This window comes from Pinus tabuliformis, chromosome 1_2 (genome assembly GCF_031772625.1).
Source record: "Pinus tabuliformis cultivar Carrire ecotype Pingquan chromosome 1_2, CPIR1, whole genome shotgun sequence".
Lineage (NCBI taxonomy): Eukaryota > Viridiplantae > Streptophyta > Pinopsida > Pinales > Pinaceae > Pinus > Pinus tabuliformis.
In genome coordinates, this window is record NC_142298.1 from 156,180,271 (window position 1) to 156,195,098 (window position 14,828).

At 40.2% G+C, this 14,828-nt stretch overlaps 1 protein-coding gene across 1 annotated transcript in view; it reads right to left on the reverse strand.

The window, feature by feature from the left end:
• Positions 1-14,828, reverse strand: part of LOC149204974 (inactive purple acid phosphatase-like protein) — a 374,319-nt gene that overhangs the window by 319,804 nt on the left and 39,687 nt on the right. Inside the window, exon 4 of the mRNA XM_089394858.1 lies at positions 11,664-11,857. Coding sequence (XP_089250984.1) covers positions 11,664-11,857 — 194 coding nt within the window. The remainder of the gene's footprint in view (positions 1-11,663; positions 11,858-14,828) is intronic.

Below are 14,828 nucleotides of genomic sequence, written 5' to 3' on the forward strand. Positions count from 1 at the left end.
TTCGCATCCGCTTTTACCGACATCTGTCATCCTGCTACTGTCTCTTCGGGGCTCCCGTAATTGGATATGATCCAAGAGTTTGGGTACCTCAAGGATCCTGCCCCACATCTTCTGTAGTCCTCCTGACTACAGCTCAATGTCTCATCACCTCTTCTCTAGAGGTACATGAGCACTCATGGCACAATCATCATCATCCTCTACCTCCTTCTATGCCTTAGCCAGCGCTGCCTTGGAGTCAGACGCCTCTCCCTTATTCTTCTTCCTAGGACATTGGGTTGCATAATGGCCCAGCTCCCCACAGTTGAAGCACTTAATCTTGGAGAGGTCATTTTTCTTCCTCTTCCCTTGCTACCCCGCAGATGCCAAAGTCGCATCCTCTTCCTCCTCTTTCTTGACCCGAGCTCCTTTGCCACTACTTCCTGCCTTGGTCAGTCGTCTGATCTCTTCTTGGCGAAGAGCTGCCCACAGTTCTTCCCAATCTGGAAGATTCGCTCTGCCCAAAATGCTTTGGATGAATGTCTCCCACTCCTCGGAGACTGCGTTCAGGGCGGTCCTCACCATTAACTCCTGATCCGACGTGGCCCCTATGGAAGTTAGTTGGTCCCGAATCTCCTGCAACCTGCTGAGGAATTGATCTATCTGCTCCCCCTTCTGCATCTGATATGACTGCGGTTGATTCTCCAATAGCATCTTCCTCTGCAGAGAAGAGCCTTGATACAACGTCATCAAGGTATCCCACTTTGCCTTGGCCATTGCATCCTCATACTTTTCATTATCAGCTGGGTCAACTGGGATAGCCACGGTTCTCAAGGCGAAGGCCTTGATGCAATGTCTATCCAGAACAAACAGGACCCTGGCCTTGCAGATGACAAAGTTGGATGCTTCGTCCAACCTGTCATAATCCCTCAGTCTGTTCATGGCCATCTCTTCTCTTCTTTTCAACTCCTCTGAGTCTATACTTCCCTCCTGGAAGTTCTCTCTTCGACTCTCTCCGAGTCTCTACTTCCCTCCTGGAAGTTCTTCTCCGAGTCTCTACTTCCCTCCTGGAAGTTCTCCTCTAGACTTCCTCTAAGTCTTGATTTACATCCTGGAAATCCTTCTGCCAACAGTGGAATCGTAGCTCTCCGATCTCCTTTTCTCCTGCAACACTGATCTGGATTTCTTGGCTAGAAATCCGCCTAGGTAGCGACTCCCTTCTACCTTGGTTCTGTCCTATTAGGTATTGTTCTACCTCAACAACAACAGCGCCCCATCAGCTTCACACTCCACATCTGCCCACACCTTCCTATGCCCCAGCAACTGAAGCACTGAGCCTCTAGGCTTTGCACAATCCCGCTCCACTAGCCAATTATGTCACTCCTACTTGGCTGAGCAGGTGATGTGGCTCTTCGGGAGCATCTTCTGCGTTGGCCCCTTCTCTGGCTCGAACTGATGACACAGGTCCTCTGCGTCACCCCTTCTCTGTTGCTTTCTGCTTAGGAACAACTTCTGTCACTGGGGACAATTGTTTCTGCAGCAAATTCTCCAATTTAGTTGGTTCCTTCAGCTCTCCTGTGATCTGTAACACTTTGATATCATGTTGAAATTTCTAAGTCTAACTCATTAGAAATTTTCCCGCACTATCTAGTTTATTTCTCCAACTTGTTTAATTACTGAACGAGTTATATAACCATATAAATACTGAAATAAACACAATGCAGTCTCAACCATCTACAGATAATCAACTGAAAAAAATAGACAAACACACAAGGGACACCGTTATTTTTGGACAATCGTCCGCGGCAGAACCCAACTTGGGAAAACTGGTGCAGCAGTTCTAAGGGTTTTATTATTAAGCAGATTTTCTTGAGTACCACTGGGTGCCAAACTCGCTCACCCTATAGAGAAATCTATCTGGCAGTAATACCTCTCTTCGGAAGCAGATATTCTAAAAGTCTGCTCCACGAAACTCTCTCCAGCACCTCTCTAAGGCTTAGCGTCAGCCCTCTTGGCCTATGTGTCAGCCTGAAACCCTTTGTGTTAGCCCTCTGAGGCTCTGCGCAGCCTCTTTGGCCCTCTGCATCACTTCTGCATCCTCTGCATCACACACGCGGGCCCTCTGGCCCTCTGCAAAGTCACTGTTGGCCTCTGTGTGGCTCCTTCTGGCTCTGTGTCTGCCTCTGTGCCTTTGCGCCGATCTTCCAGCACTATCTCTGCCTCTCTACTATGCACTCACTGCCCCTCGCTGCAACTCTGATCATTGGTTTGATTTCTCTTAGCAAACCCCGCTCTAGAAAATCGAACTGACTGATCACTCTGGTGTATCTCCCACTGATCCTCAAGCCTCCTCTTATACTTTTTATGTTGAGTCTTCAAAGGTCGAGATTACATCTCTAATCAACGGCTAAGATTATATTTGGCTCGATCCATCTCATTTAGAAGCTTCTAAACCAGTTTTATATTAATACCCATTAATATTTTTATTTTCCTAAGTTTAGACTTAGGAACCCATTTAGAAGCTTCTAAACCAGTTTTATATTAATACCCATTAATATTTTTATTTTCCTAAGTTTAGACTTAGGAACCCATTAAAAATATTAATTATTTTAATATCTCCTTCACCGGCCAGAATTTCCCCAAACCATTTCTGGGTCTTGGAGATCTCATGTGCTTTAGCCTCTCCACCAATTTTCATGGCTAGAGCACATCTGATGCTACCCCAAATCAACACTTGGGAAGGAACTGTGCAATTAAATCCGTTTGTTGTTGAAACAGTCGTGGTTGTTTTCAAAAGTGGTGAGGAAACCTCAGCGAAAGACTGGTCGAAGTATGTCGAAGTTAAGGGAAGTGTACGACTAGATGCATTTGAAAAGTTTCTTCAGGAGTTACCTCTTTCTCAAAGTCATACAATCATGGTGGTTTCAATTTGTTGCTTCAGTGGTTGCATTAATCTATCAAGAAATATCATAATAGAAAGTTTCAAGTGCAAGTTGCGAGAGATCAATCAATACTCAAAAATGGAAGATATTCAACTGAGGAAATGCCAAGCTTTGGAAGGATATGAAACAAAGAAGATGAAAGAACTTTGGAAGACAATAGAAGTGTCTGAGAGACTAATCAAGGCATTTGGAGCTACGCCTCAAGGGGGAAGGAATTATCCTATAAATTATAAGGAAGCAATTTGGATGATGGGAAAGCAAGGATGGGTAAATATCATGTTCATAACTACACCCAATGAGGAGATTAATTCCATGCTCTGCAAGATCCAGCAGGAGGCAGAAAGATAAGCAAATATTCATGCAAATAACCCTGTGCTCGCAGCCTTTGTTCTCCGACCCTCCTATGCTCTTTCATGGCACCAGAAACTCCGCTCCACTCTCTTAAACGTCGTTCCAGGGCACATCCTTTACTTCTAGTTAACGAAACGACATTTGGATTATTTCAAAGCTGCTAGATATTTCCCTTCCAACAAACTGGCATACTTCAAAAAGCAATGCAAACAATACTGCACCCAGAGACCCAATAATAGAAAGAGAAAAAAAGAACAAGATGAGGAGGAAGAAGGCCCTGCGCTCACGTTTCAAAGCAACAAAAACTATGATCAGAGCCACCTTCCTGTACCACAATTCCAGTTTCCACTATATACGATCTTGTGTTTGTCTGGCATACATTACACCTCACTGTCCACTGTTTCCATATCGTTCGTTGCTCCATCAAAACAACACGACTCTGTCACCTCCTCCCTGTGTTGTCGATTTGCTGAAACTTTCACCCCGTTGGTTTTTTTTCCGCTTCCGCTACTAGAACACTATTCATTGACTGCACTCGAGACCCCGTCACACCCCGCATCCACGGTTTAGTTTGCCTATTGTCTTCTATCTCGCCGTATGTCGGTTTGTCTCCTCAACCAGCCCTTGTACCTGTCCACAGTCGACGTCTGTCCGCAACCAGCGAACTCACAACATTGCTAGGCCGCAGTCTGGTGTGCCGCCTTCCTCCTGACAGTGCTCATCGTCCCATCCGTCACCTGCTAGCCTATCTACCCGATACCCTATTAATGCTACAGACCCACACGATTCCACAAGTAGCCATCGGTCAAAACAGTGTTTTGTCTTCAGAGTCGTCAGTCAAAAGGTGTGACCTCTCCGTCACATTCGAACCCTTTCATAACATTCGAACCAATAGTTAATATATATATATATATATATAGATCGTTCGAATCAGATAATATATAAAATCTATATATTACATAATAATAGTTATATAATTAAATTAATTATATAAAAAAAAAGGAAAAAAAAAAATATATATATATATATATATTAAAAAAAAAAAGAGTTCGCAAAGAAGAGAATCGACATGCCAAAATGACGTATGCAACATGAAAGAATTATTATCGATAAAGCTTTGAGGACAAAGCTTCTAAAGAGGGGCAATGTTATGAATATAATTCATAACAAATAAATAAATAATAAATAAATGTAAATAATAAATAATCAAATGATGATTATCTTAAATAGTCATTAGTTAAGTGAAAAGGCATGTCTAAAAGACATGCCCAGTCATGAAAGGACTCCTGCCCAGGTATATAAGCAGGGCCTCATTGTAACATTTCTCATACTTGTATATTTTTATATATTAATAAATTATTATTACAAATACCTTTGTGTATTTTAACATTTAAAGTCAACAAGCTATAAGTTTTGTTGCTTCAATATGCTAAGCTGCCTAAAGGAACATTTATTGCACCATTTTATAAGTAAATTAATTATTGATGCTTACATAAAGACTGTGGTTCCTCTCAAAGTCTGATGCAAGTTTTCTATCGCTGAAGTATAATATTCAAGTTAATTACATCATCGCTTTTGATTGTGTCATTCTTTACTTGTTCTAACCGTGAAACATATCACAATTGGAGTTGTATCCAATATCATTATCTCTGCTTCAGTAAACAGTCCCAAAGCACCTGTGATTTTGTTTCCCCTGGAGCATAATGTTTGCAGCATTTAAAATTGATTGATGAATACACAGCTAATGGTCTATGGTATGACATTTAAAAAATGAGGGTGGGTGAGTCCCTCTAGAAGACGCTGTATTAACCCGAGATTCACAATTTACATATATTTACAGAAGCGAGATTGAATTTGCAATGTACATATTTACAGAAGCATGATTTTCACAATATATATGCTGCAGGAGCAACGTTGATCAACATATAAGCTGCCAGAGCAGCAAGATACATGCAACAAGGGGGTTTGAACCCGGGTGAGGAGGCGGCAACCCGTCCGTCCCGACCGCGGGGGTAAATGCCCAAGTGCAACCTATGGTATGACATTGTGAATCTGGAATGTGATTGCAATAGGCTTGTATTTCTTGGCAGCAACATCTTTGAAGTCTGGTGCATTTATTAAATGATTATTGGATAGGCTGATTGCTTTGGGATTGACTTGTTTTACTGTTAGCAATCTAGCTTATCATTGTGCTTGTGCTTATATCTCATTTGACTGATATATACTTGGCAGCAGGTTGCAATTGTCCATCTTTTAGTGACAGTGGACTGATCTGAGTGTCATTTGTGCTCTTTTGGATGACTATGAAGCATTAATCTTATCATGAATCTCGTATTCCCTCATTCCTGCACCATTGCATTCTTGTTAGCTCTAGCATCTCATGAGAAGTGCAGTTGCATCATTGCATTGTTGAAGGCATTCCTGCATCTGCAAAAAGTACATTCACAGTTGAATTTGCTATTAAGCATTCGAAGGATCTAATTGGGAAATTTGTTGTCTTCTCTAGTGTATATCCTAGAATTTCTCATCTGCCAATCTAATAATTGTAGGATCTCTAGCAAGTTCGAATTGTTTCAACTGTCAAAACAAGTAAAATTTTGGAGGATTTGCTTATCACTGTACTTGTGTTTTGCTTTGCCAACTTTATCATAAGCTTGTAGCACTATATTTTTCAAGCATCTATCTTATTTGAGGTTTCAAGCATATTAACACATTTTCTAAGAGGCAGTAATATTGCTGGCAGTTTCTCATCTCTTGTGATCTTGCCACCTCGAATGCAAGTTGAATAATTGTCATTTTATCATTTGCATCCTCATCTTAACTTGGTTTGCATTGCATTCTCTAACTCGTTTTCCTTAAACAACACTTGTTATCTTGTGACTTGATAATCCATTTATTCTGCAAATTAATTTCTCTGAGCATTGCAGTTGAAGGCACTAGTCTCATAACTTTAAATCTAAATAGTCTAATCTAATTGAATAGCCTAAGCACTGCTCAATTAATCACTCTTGCATTTAATTTAAGTCAAGTTAACAAGATAATCCTAAGTGCATCTCCTAGAACTTGTTGGTTTCCAACAAGTTTCCCTTCATCATCCACCCTTTCACCCTTTAGGGACTATCCCCCTTAGCTTGCCTAGGAGAGAGCTAAAATGGAGTGGGCAGGGCTCAGAGTGACAGCCCCCGCCCTGAACGTTGTGGCCCTTGGTGTACACTTTGGGCGACAACAGGAAGCATGCAAACACCAGCATTAATAGACCTTGTAGTGCAGGCAACGTGCGATAAGGACATCGAGGCACAGATGGTGATCCTTGAAGCTATAAAGGATCATCTAATTCTGCATGTTGCAGAAAAGACTAGATCTAAGGAGATGTTTGATGCCTTAGTATCGCTTTTTCAAAGTGATAACATGAGTCGGAAAATGATTCTCAAAACTAAGCTCGGAGAGTGCAGAATGAGCCCCTCCGACAATGTGACCAGCTACCTTTTGAGGATCACATAGATCCGTGACCAACTTGCATCTATTGGAGAAATTGTATTGGACGCAAAGCTAGTGAATGTTGCTCTGAATGGGTTCACCAAGGCTTGGGAACCATTCATCATGGGCATCTGTGCTCGAGAACATCTTCCTGATTGGGAGAGACTTTGGGATGACTATATGCAAGAGGAGACTCGTAAAGAGTTTGGGACCAACAAGCAAGGAGGAGGTGGAGCAGATGAAAACTTGGCCCTGGTCAAAAAGAAGACGAAGACCAAAGGGAAAGTTCCCATCAAGAAGGGTGATAGTCAAAGAGAGGGATAGCAGTCTAAGCAAAAGAGAGATATGAGCAAAGATCAAATACTATATCTACCATAAAAATGGCCACTTTGCTTCTCAGTGTCCACAGAGGAAGAAGGGCAAGAGGAAGTAACAAACAGTTGCAGCGACAACAAAGACAGTTGAGTGAGCTTGCTTCCAAGTTCAAGAGTGACTTTTCACTCATCTCTTGCCTTTCTACCATCACCATTGCTAGAAGCGCCTGGTACTTCGACATTGTTGATTTTTTGTAGCATAGGCAGGTATTCGCACATGCCAAAAAGGTCTCCAAATCGACCTAAGAAAATTAAAATAAAAAATTTAATTTTTGGAGTGCAAGTCGGCCCAAGAAACCAAGTCAACCCAGCCAAGTGAAGGGGTGTGTCCCTTAGTTTATTTTAGTCTATTCAATGAGTATAAAAACATGATTTGACATTTCATTTTTATCACCAAGCAAGTGAATTTTTCTTCATCTTTCTGAAGGCAGGAAGGAGTCGCATCCAAGCATAAGGAGGCCCATCATTTGTCCTTAGCGGATAGAAGTTCTTAAGAAGCAACATGTGAAGATAAGAAAGAAGAGATTGTGAAAGATGAAACTATAGTCATGAATGAAAAGATAAGAAATCAACATCCGATGACTAGAAGAATTGGTTGTGACATCTCCATACAGAAGGTATGAAGACCTTGATAAGGTCTGTAAAGAAAGGAGACCCTTGACATATGAAGTTTTGGCGATGTATTTATGAATGTGCAGGATGTTGATGTTGCAAGCAAGCAAGATATCATGATGAAAGGCCATCACAAAAGGTAACTTTGATTTGATGTTCATTTTTTATTTTTGAACAACATCTAGATGGGTTGATATAGGGTTACCGAAAAGAGAGTTGTAGATGTCACCTACAACTAGCACTCATGAGATTGGATGGAAGATCCTGAACATGATGTGGAAAAGGTAGCAGTATGAAGAAAAACCAGATGTGGACTAGAAGATCACTTTCATATGAAAAGAAGGATGACATGACTGATTTGGTTCATGAAAGTGATGGATGGTCGATGCCCTACGAAAGATGAAGGCTCCATAATGAAGAAGATGAAATTCATGACATCGAAAGGAGGAGCTCTACTAGCAATTGAAGGTACCATGATCTCCACCAAAGAGCTGCTATGGAAAACAAGTCCCTGGTTAAGAGGGAGCTTGGGTACATTCCTTTTATAGGAATGGGTTGGTCCTCCTTGGTTAAGAGGGAGTGACAGATATGATTCTCTACTTCATGTGTCATGCACTAGACCAAGACTAACAGCTGTAACTTTGAGTGAAGGCCATGAAGAGAGGTAGACACATCATTCTTGTCTTCATATCATGAAGAAAGAATGCAGGATTGGGTAAGCATTTGGCATTTGATACTCTTTGAGGATGTGGTAGGGCATCCAAGATAAGAGTAGTCGAAGAGGACCAATATTCTTTGAGGACTGGGAATCCAAGATAAGAATAGTCCTGGAAGGACATACCCTGTGAACACCCAGGTGGGGTATGTACCTTGAGAGACAATGATGATGGTGTCTATCAATCATTGGTCTCGCCAGCATTGTGCTCTGATCTTGTGGAGAGATAGAGTTGTTAGTCAAGGCCTTGCTATGTGACAATGCTGGTTGGTATAATGCAAATAGATGGCTTACCAATCCAACTCTTCTTATGAGAATTCTTCAGATTGAGAATGTCCAAGTACCTTGTATGGATTATGAATACCTCCCTAGTTAAGAGGGAGTGTTGAAATATGTAACTAGGTTCAGTGTTCATAATGACATACGTAATCATGATTTTATGTATTTAGTGTAAAGAGAAAAATAAATTTATTATTGTTGTTCATGAGGCATGGGGTTCATGGTCAAGGGAAATTTATTTGTAGGTCAAGCACCCATTGAGTGCTTATAGGGCTTGTTATTTAGTCTACTAGTAAATTGAGTCATTGTCATGTAATGAAGACCCATTGGGGCATGTTACATATTGTAAAGAAAATTTATTTGAGTCAAAAGTTGAGTCAAACAACCCTCCAAGGCCTCATCATGATGCAAAAATAAGGTCGGCCTACTCAAACAGACAAGTCGGCCTAAAAGGAGCAATTCGACCTAGTGGAAGACCTATATATAAGGGAGACTTCAACCTCACTTGGATCACTCACTCACTTCACTCAAGTTCGATCAAGAAAGAGAAAAGAGTGTGAAGACGAGGAAGGCAAGAAGGAGAAAATAAAGTCGAGTTTTTGGGACTGTTTTTAAGCTATCTTTTTCACACGTGTGAAGTGGATTAGGGCATCTTTCTGCAGCAGCAAGTACCGAATTTCCCTCCTGGTCCTCTAACTTCGGCGACAATCAGCTCTATGGAAAGATCTGTTGATTTGAATTCCTCCCACCAACCTAGCTCCCTTCTTCTCCCTGGTCCTCCAGTGGCAGATGTGAAAGGCAAAAGTTTTGTGGTCCAAGGCTCCTCTCCCAACCAGAAGCCTGAATCAAAAGTTGACAACGCTGCCCAGATGAAGTCACCCACCACTGCTCAGACCGCTAAAGGAGAGCCCTCTCAGCAAGAAATGAGTTCCTATGGCTGCCTTATTGTTGAAGAAAAGGGAGAAAAAGGTACACATGGCAAAGCTGGAGCAGGCGAAGAAGGCCACAGCAAAGCACAGCAAGCGCCAACCAGGTACAGAGGTAAGCAAGCAACTTGACCAGGTCTTCTATTATGCTTTATTTGCTACTGTCTTTCTTCAGACTGCTCTATTGTTTAAGCTTCGATGGTCTCACCAGTAGGCATCCTTTTTGTAGGGCCATTGTTCAATTTTGTAAGCCCTATCTACATTTTTGTTTGGCCCATGCTTTCCAATCAGATTTTTTATCATACTGAAGGACCATCTGGTTTCCCTTTCACAGGCAGATGGTCCCTCTCTAGTTCTTTCCAGTCTGAACTCAGTACATTGCAGACTTATCCTCGTCTAATCACTAGCCTTCACAGTTACTCTCAGAATGTACTCTATGTAAAATTATAATATCTCTTGCTTACAAAAAGAAAAAATTATCAGTTGCAGAAAATTGTGCTTGTCTAACTAGCACTAGAAAACCAACAGCCAAGACCTTAGTAACCCTGCTAATCAGATCAGTAATAGGTTACATAGCCCAAGAGATTGGAGCGCAAATGTACCTGTGCATGTACACAACATGTGAATACAACCCAATGCAAGTTGGGTGCACCATGTGCGAGGAACATGCACCTAAGGAGTGGGTATGGGCACCCTCGTTACTGAGGAACATGTGTTTAAACTTTAAATTACCATGGAAAATATGAAATATTGAGCAATCTCAACATTTGCGTACAATCTTAAATTTAAAATGACATCCTTTTCCAAAACTAAGATAATGTTAGCCTAGTGGGTTAGCTCAAGTGGTTGAGTGAAATGAATAGCAAGCAGGAGATCTCGAGGTCAAATCCTTGGGCCGGTTGCCTCTGCCTACATGGGCCTCACTTGATGTCCCTGATGGGTCAGTGTACAATAGTTTATAAGGTCCAGGTACCATCCTCGAAATGAGGGAAAGTGCCCGGGGTTTCCTGGAGATGTATTATGCAAGGTTAAAGGGGTAAAAATACTAATGCATAATGTAAGAGGGTGTAAAGACAAGCTATAACAAGGAAGTATCAAAATTGTGTCCCAAATTACTTCTCATAGTTGTGATTTCCAATGGCATTAGATGGTATTGAGATTTTCATATCGCAAATTGCATGTACTTTTTTCTCTATAATATAATGACACAAAATTTTATTGTGTGAAAATATCTGAAACACATGGAAGTCATGGACGGAAAATGAACATGCAGGAGTTTGCTAGATGACCATCATGGACAACTATACATATGTCATGCACATTTTTTAAAGCTATAATATCCTTCAGCTAAAATTTCATAAAAGTACATTGTTTTCCTATTAAATAATTTTCCATGGCACCAAGGCTTGAATAAATAGAGTCGTCACAGCCATGATGTATATTTGGTTGTTCACTAATTATCATTGTTTTCAGATTACAATATTTACTTTCACACATTTAAGATCTAAAATGTCAAGTCCATCTGTTAACAAAAAGATGTATCTTATCCAGCATTCTATGAATATCTGTTATATGTTTCCTGTTCTGAGACTAAACTATTCAGGAGGAATATTCCCAGACAGCATAAACCCAATCATCTCAAAGTCACGTTGGCTACGAAAGTAGAGAGCCCTGTAGGCCAGCATCATGTCCATGTTTAGAATGTACTTTTTGCACATTGAAGCAGGAACACGTGATTTAAGGACTATGCATTAGAAGGACAAAGTATCTAAAGGGTTGCCAAAGCCTCCAGAATGTACCCATGTCTATCTGGATTATGCCTTGTGGAAATACGGCTATCACCAAAATGTTGCCCAAATTTGATTGCAGTAGAAAGTTAAATGAAGAGAGGACAATTTCAGCTATGATATAATAGCAAACCCAACAAATATCCAATCCCAAAAATTACATAGTTAAATACAAAATTACATAATTAACATGAAAAACCCCACTATATGTTGAATTTACATACTGCTTCTCTCCATTCTGAAGTGTCATCAGCATTGCGGCCACCCATAACAGACCAACGACACCTGTATCCATTTTCCCCAATATCTTCTCCACTTTCACGGTACCAGCTGCTACCATCTTCATTGGTACCAGATTCGTTGATGTTTTCATTTAACAAACTGATGCCCCAGTCCTTCTCACTGGCAATACCAGTATCTGCAAAACATTGGAGTAAAAAATAAATGAGGAACTTGGACACAAATCATAGGCATCGTACATGACTGGCTGAACAGCCAACATAGCCATAGCTTTGGAGTGCACATTAAAAATAGTTGATGTTTGAACAACTAGCAAATCAGAATCAACTTCAGACGCAAATTGAAGGAAATTTCTTCAAAACATCCCTTCTACAAATTTATTTGGTATCTAAATGAACTCAAACACTGTTCTGCCACTAAGATGGTATTCCGTATTAGCAGTTTTCGACCATTAACTTTCCAGCTTTCTGTAAGGTGCATGAATAAAATAAATATTACCACAATATTTTTCCCTTTAAACAATTTAGATTAACAAGAGAATCATATGATATATTGCTGAACCTCAACCAAATATAAACCATATATCATATGACTTCAACTCTACTATTCTTGAATTTGGCCTTAAAAACTCTCTCAGCTTGTAAACAACAGGGAATCTAACTTTGCACTTAGCCCCAATATTGAAATAACATAAATAAAATGGATTATGGGTATAGTACTAGGAATTTATTTTTTTATTGTTAGGTTACAACTTATAAGTTTGTGATCATTGACCACTAATGTAAATTACAAACCGACTGGGTGATATGATAATTAATTCAGGGCTAAGAAGAACCAAACAACAATAGTTCTTGGTTAGCCTATAATTACAAACTTGAACCTTTGTGAGTTATAAATGCATAGTAGCAACTTGGAATCGCCCGATCAAACAGACTTTGCAATCCTTAGAATTGATTAAACTTCAAACATAAATAGATGCTTTGGCATGACTACCAACATGTTTAAGCTGTATGGAGTCTTCTGTTGGAATTCTTATTTCTATTCAACCAGCTCATGGAGGAATGTTGATATAATTAAGATGAGAAGGGAAAGCATTTTATCTGCAAAATGTAAGGCATAACATGTTAATAGCTATAGAATAGAAGGGAGACCTCTTACACAACTCTTTACAGGATGAATGATGGCTCACCTGGTGACATCAATGCCTTCATTGCTTTCTAAAACGGGAATTTTGTTTTTTTTTAAATACATGAGGTTAGCTTTTGCCTTTTGTATTTTGTGGAGAGAAGTAAGCAGTGTCTAAAATGGGAATTAAAACACCTATCTAGCAGTATTTACAATTCAAAACTTATTAAAGTGAGATATGTAATACCTATATAACAATTATTCACATGTTAACTAACCATTGATGAGCATGACTTTATGCTTATGTACTAAAATATTTAATAATGTTTATTGTTACCCCCTCATATAGCATAAGGTATTTGATCCAATTGAAGACCACACCCATGCATATTTGTTAATTTTAGGATAACAATGGTATGTTCAATGCTTAGAGCAATTTTACTTCAATTTCTTTATTAGCCCAATATCAATGTCCAATTTAGCAATGACATCAACATGTTAGTAAAATGCAGATAGAACATAAACAATAACAGTAGAAGACAAGAGGACACAAGATATGGCACCAGCCAGGGACAAACCCCAATGTGGGGAAACCCTTGATCAATTCTTCTTATAATTCTTCAAAAGTTCAACAGAGAGAGAGAGTACAATGTATAATATTCACTTGTCCAATTACAGTGAAAATCTGATCAGTCAAACAGCAGAAACAGAACGTCAGTGCTGGTCAACAGGGCAGATTTCTTCCTCAATTCAGCTTGGTCAAACCCAGTCAACTTCGGCCTCCAACAGCAAGTCTAATCAGCCCAAAACAGTCCAAAAAAGTCCAGTCAAAACTGGTCAACAAAATTCAACCCTGCGACCAGCCCTAGTACAGTCAACGCTGGTCAAACAGGAGGTCAGATTGCCTCGGTTCTTGTGCCCAGATCTGCGGCCTGCTAGGACAGAATTCCTCCACCCAAAATCACACCAAAAACAGGTCAACGCTTGGTCAATGCAGTCAAAACAGCCTCTGAAATTTTTGGTCAAATCTGGTCAACGCTGAAACAGAAAAACCCTTCCTTCCCTTCGCACATGTGGAGAGCAGCTTCTGATTTTCGTACCCAATCAAAGTAGGAGAGAGAAGATGAGTGAGTGAAGTGTGTCCAAATGAGGATGAGGCATCATGTATTTATAGGCTAACGTTGAGGATGAATAGACGTGACTATTGGGCTTCTGAGCCTACATGAATTTGCTGGCCGACCTTGACAATTTGTCCATAATCAAAATAAATTCATAACTTCATTTGTACATGTCAGAATGGGATGATCTTTAGATCAATCCTACCCCTGTCAGAGAGAGGAATCCAAGAAAAATATGAGCTGTCCAATGTGAAGTTTGGTCGTAGTTGCCAAATTTAACAATATTGCACTAGGAGTATGATGACTATTGAGTCATGCTTTGTTATATGGAGACCTATGCATTAGTAATGGTCATTCAGTTGGCATTATCTTTATTCATGACAAACATATGCATGGTTATTTGATGGAGCATTAGGGGGGAATTATGGTTGGTGCACACACTTTCCATGGGACTCTATTGACCACCTTCAGGTGGGTGTTGTGTCCTCAGGAGAAGTGTCTATTTGCACACTTGTCAACTATTGTCGCATCCCCATAGAGCACTTTTCCAATAGAGTTGACGTTATTATTTGTTTGTTATATGGGTGCCTTGAGTATATGATGCTTATTATTATCATTATTGGCAAGTTCACCATGGTCCATGTGTACTACTATGGAGTACGTTTCTCTTGCAGATATTTTTATATTGATATAACACTCTAAAGGGCTATAGTAGTGCATGGTTCATGTTCATCACTGCTTGATGTTGTGAACACCCTAGATGATATTGGTGGCTTAACAAATGATGTGGCATTATTTCAGTGGCCGATTGCTTGATGGAGTAGAGCACTCCATTTCTTGGCATCTTTGGCACATATTTTGAGGCATGGGAATCCTCTATGCACAGTGCTCTAGGTCGTTCCACAT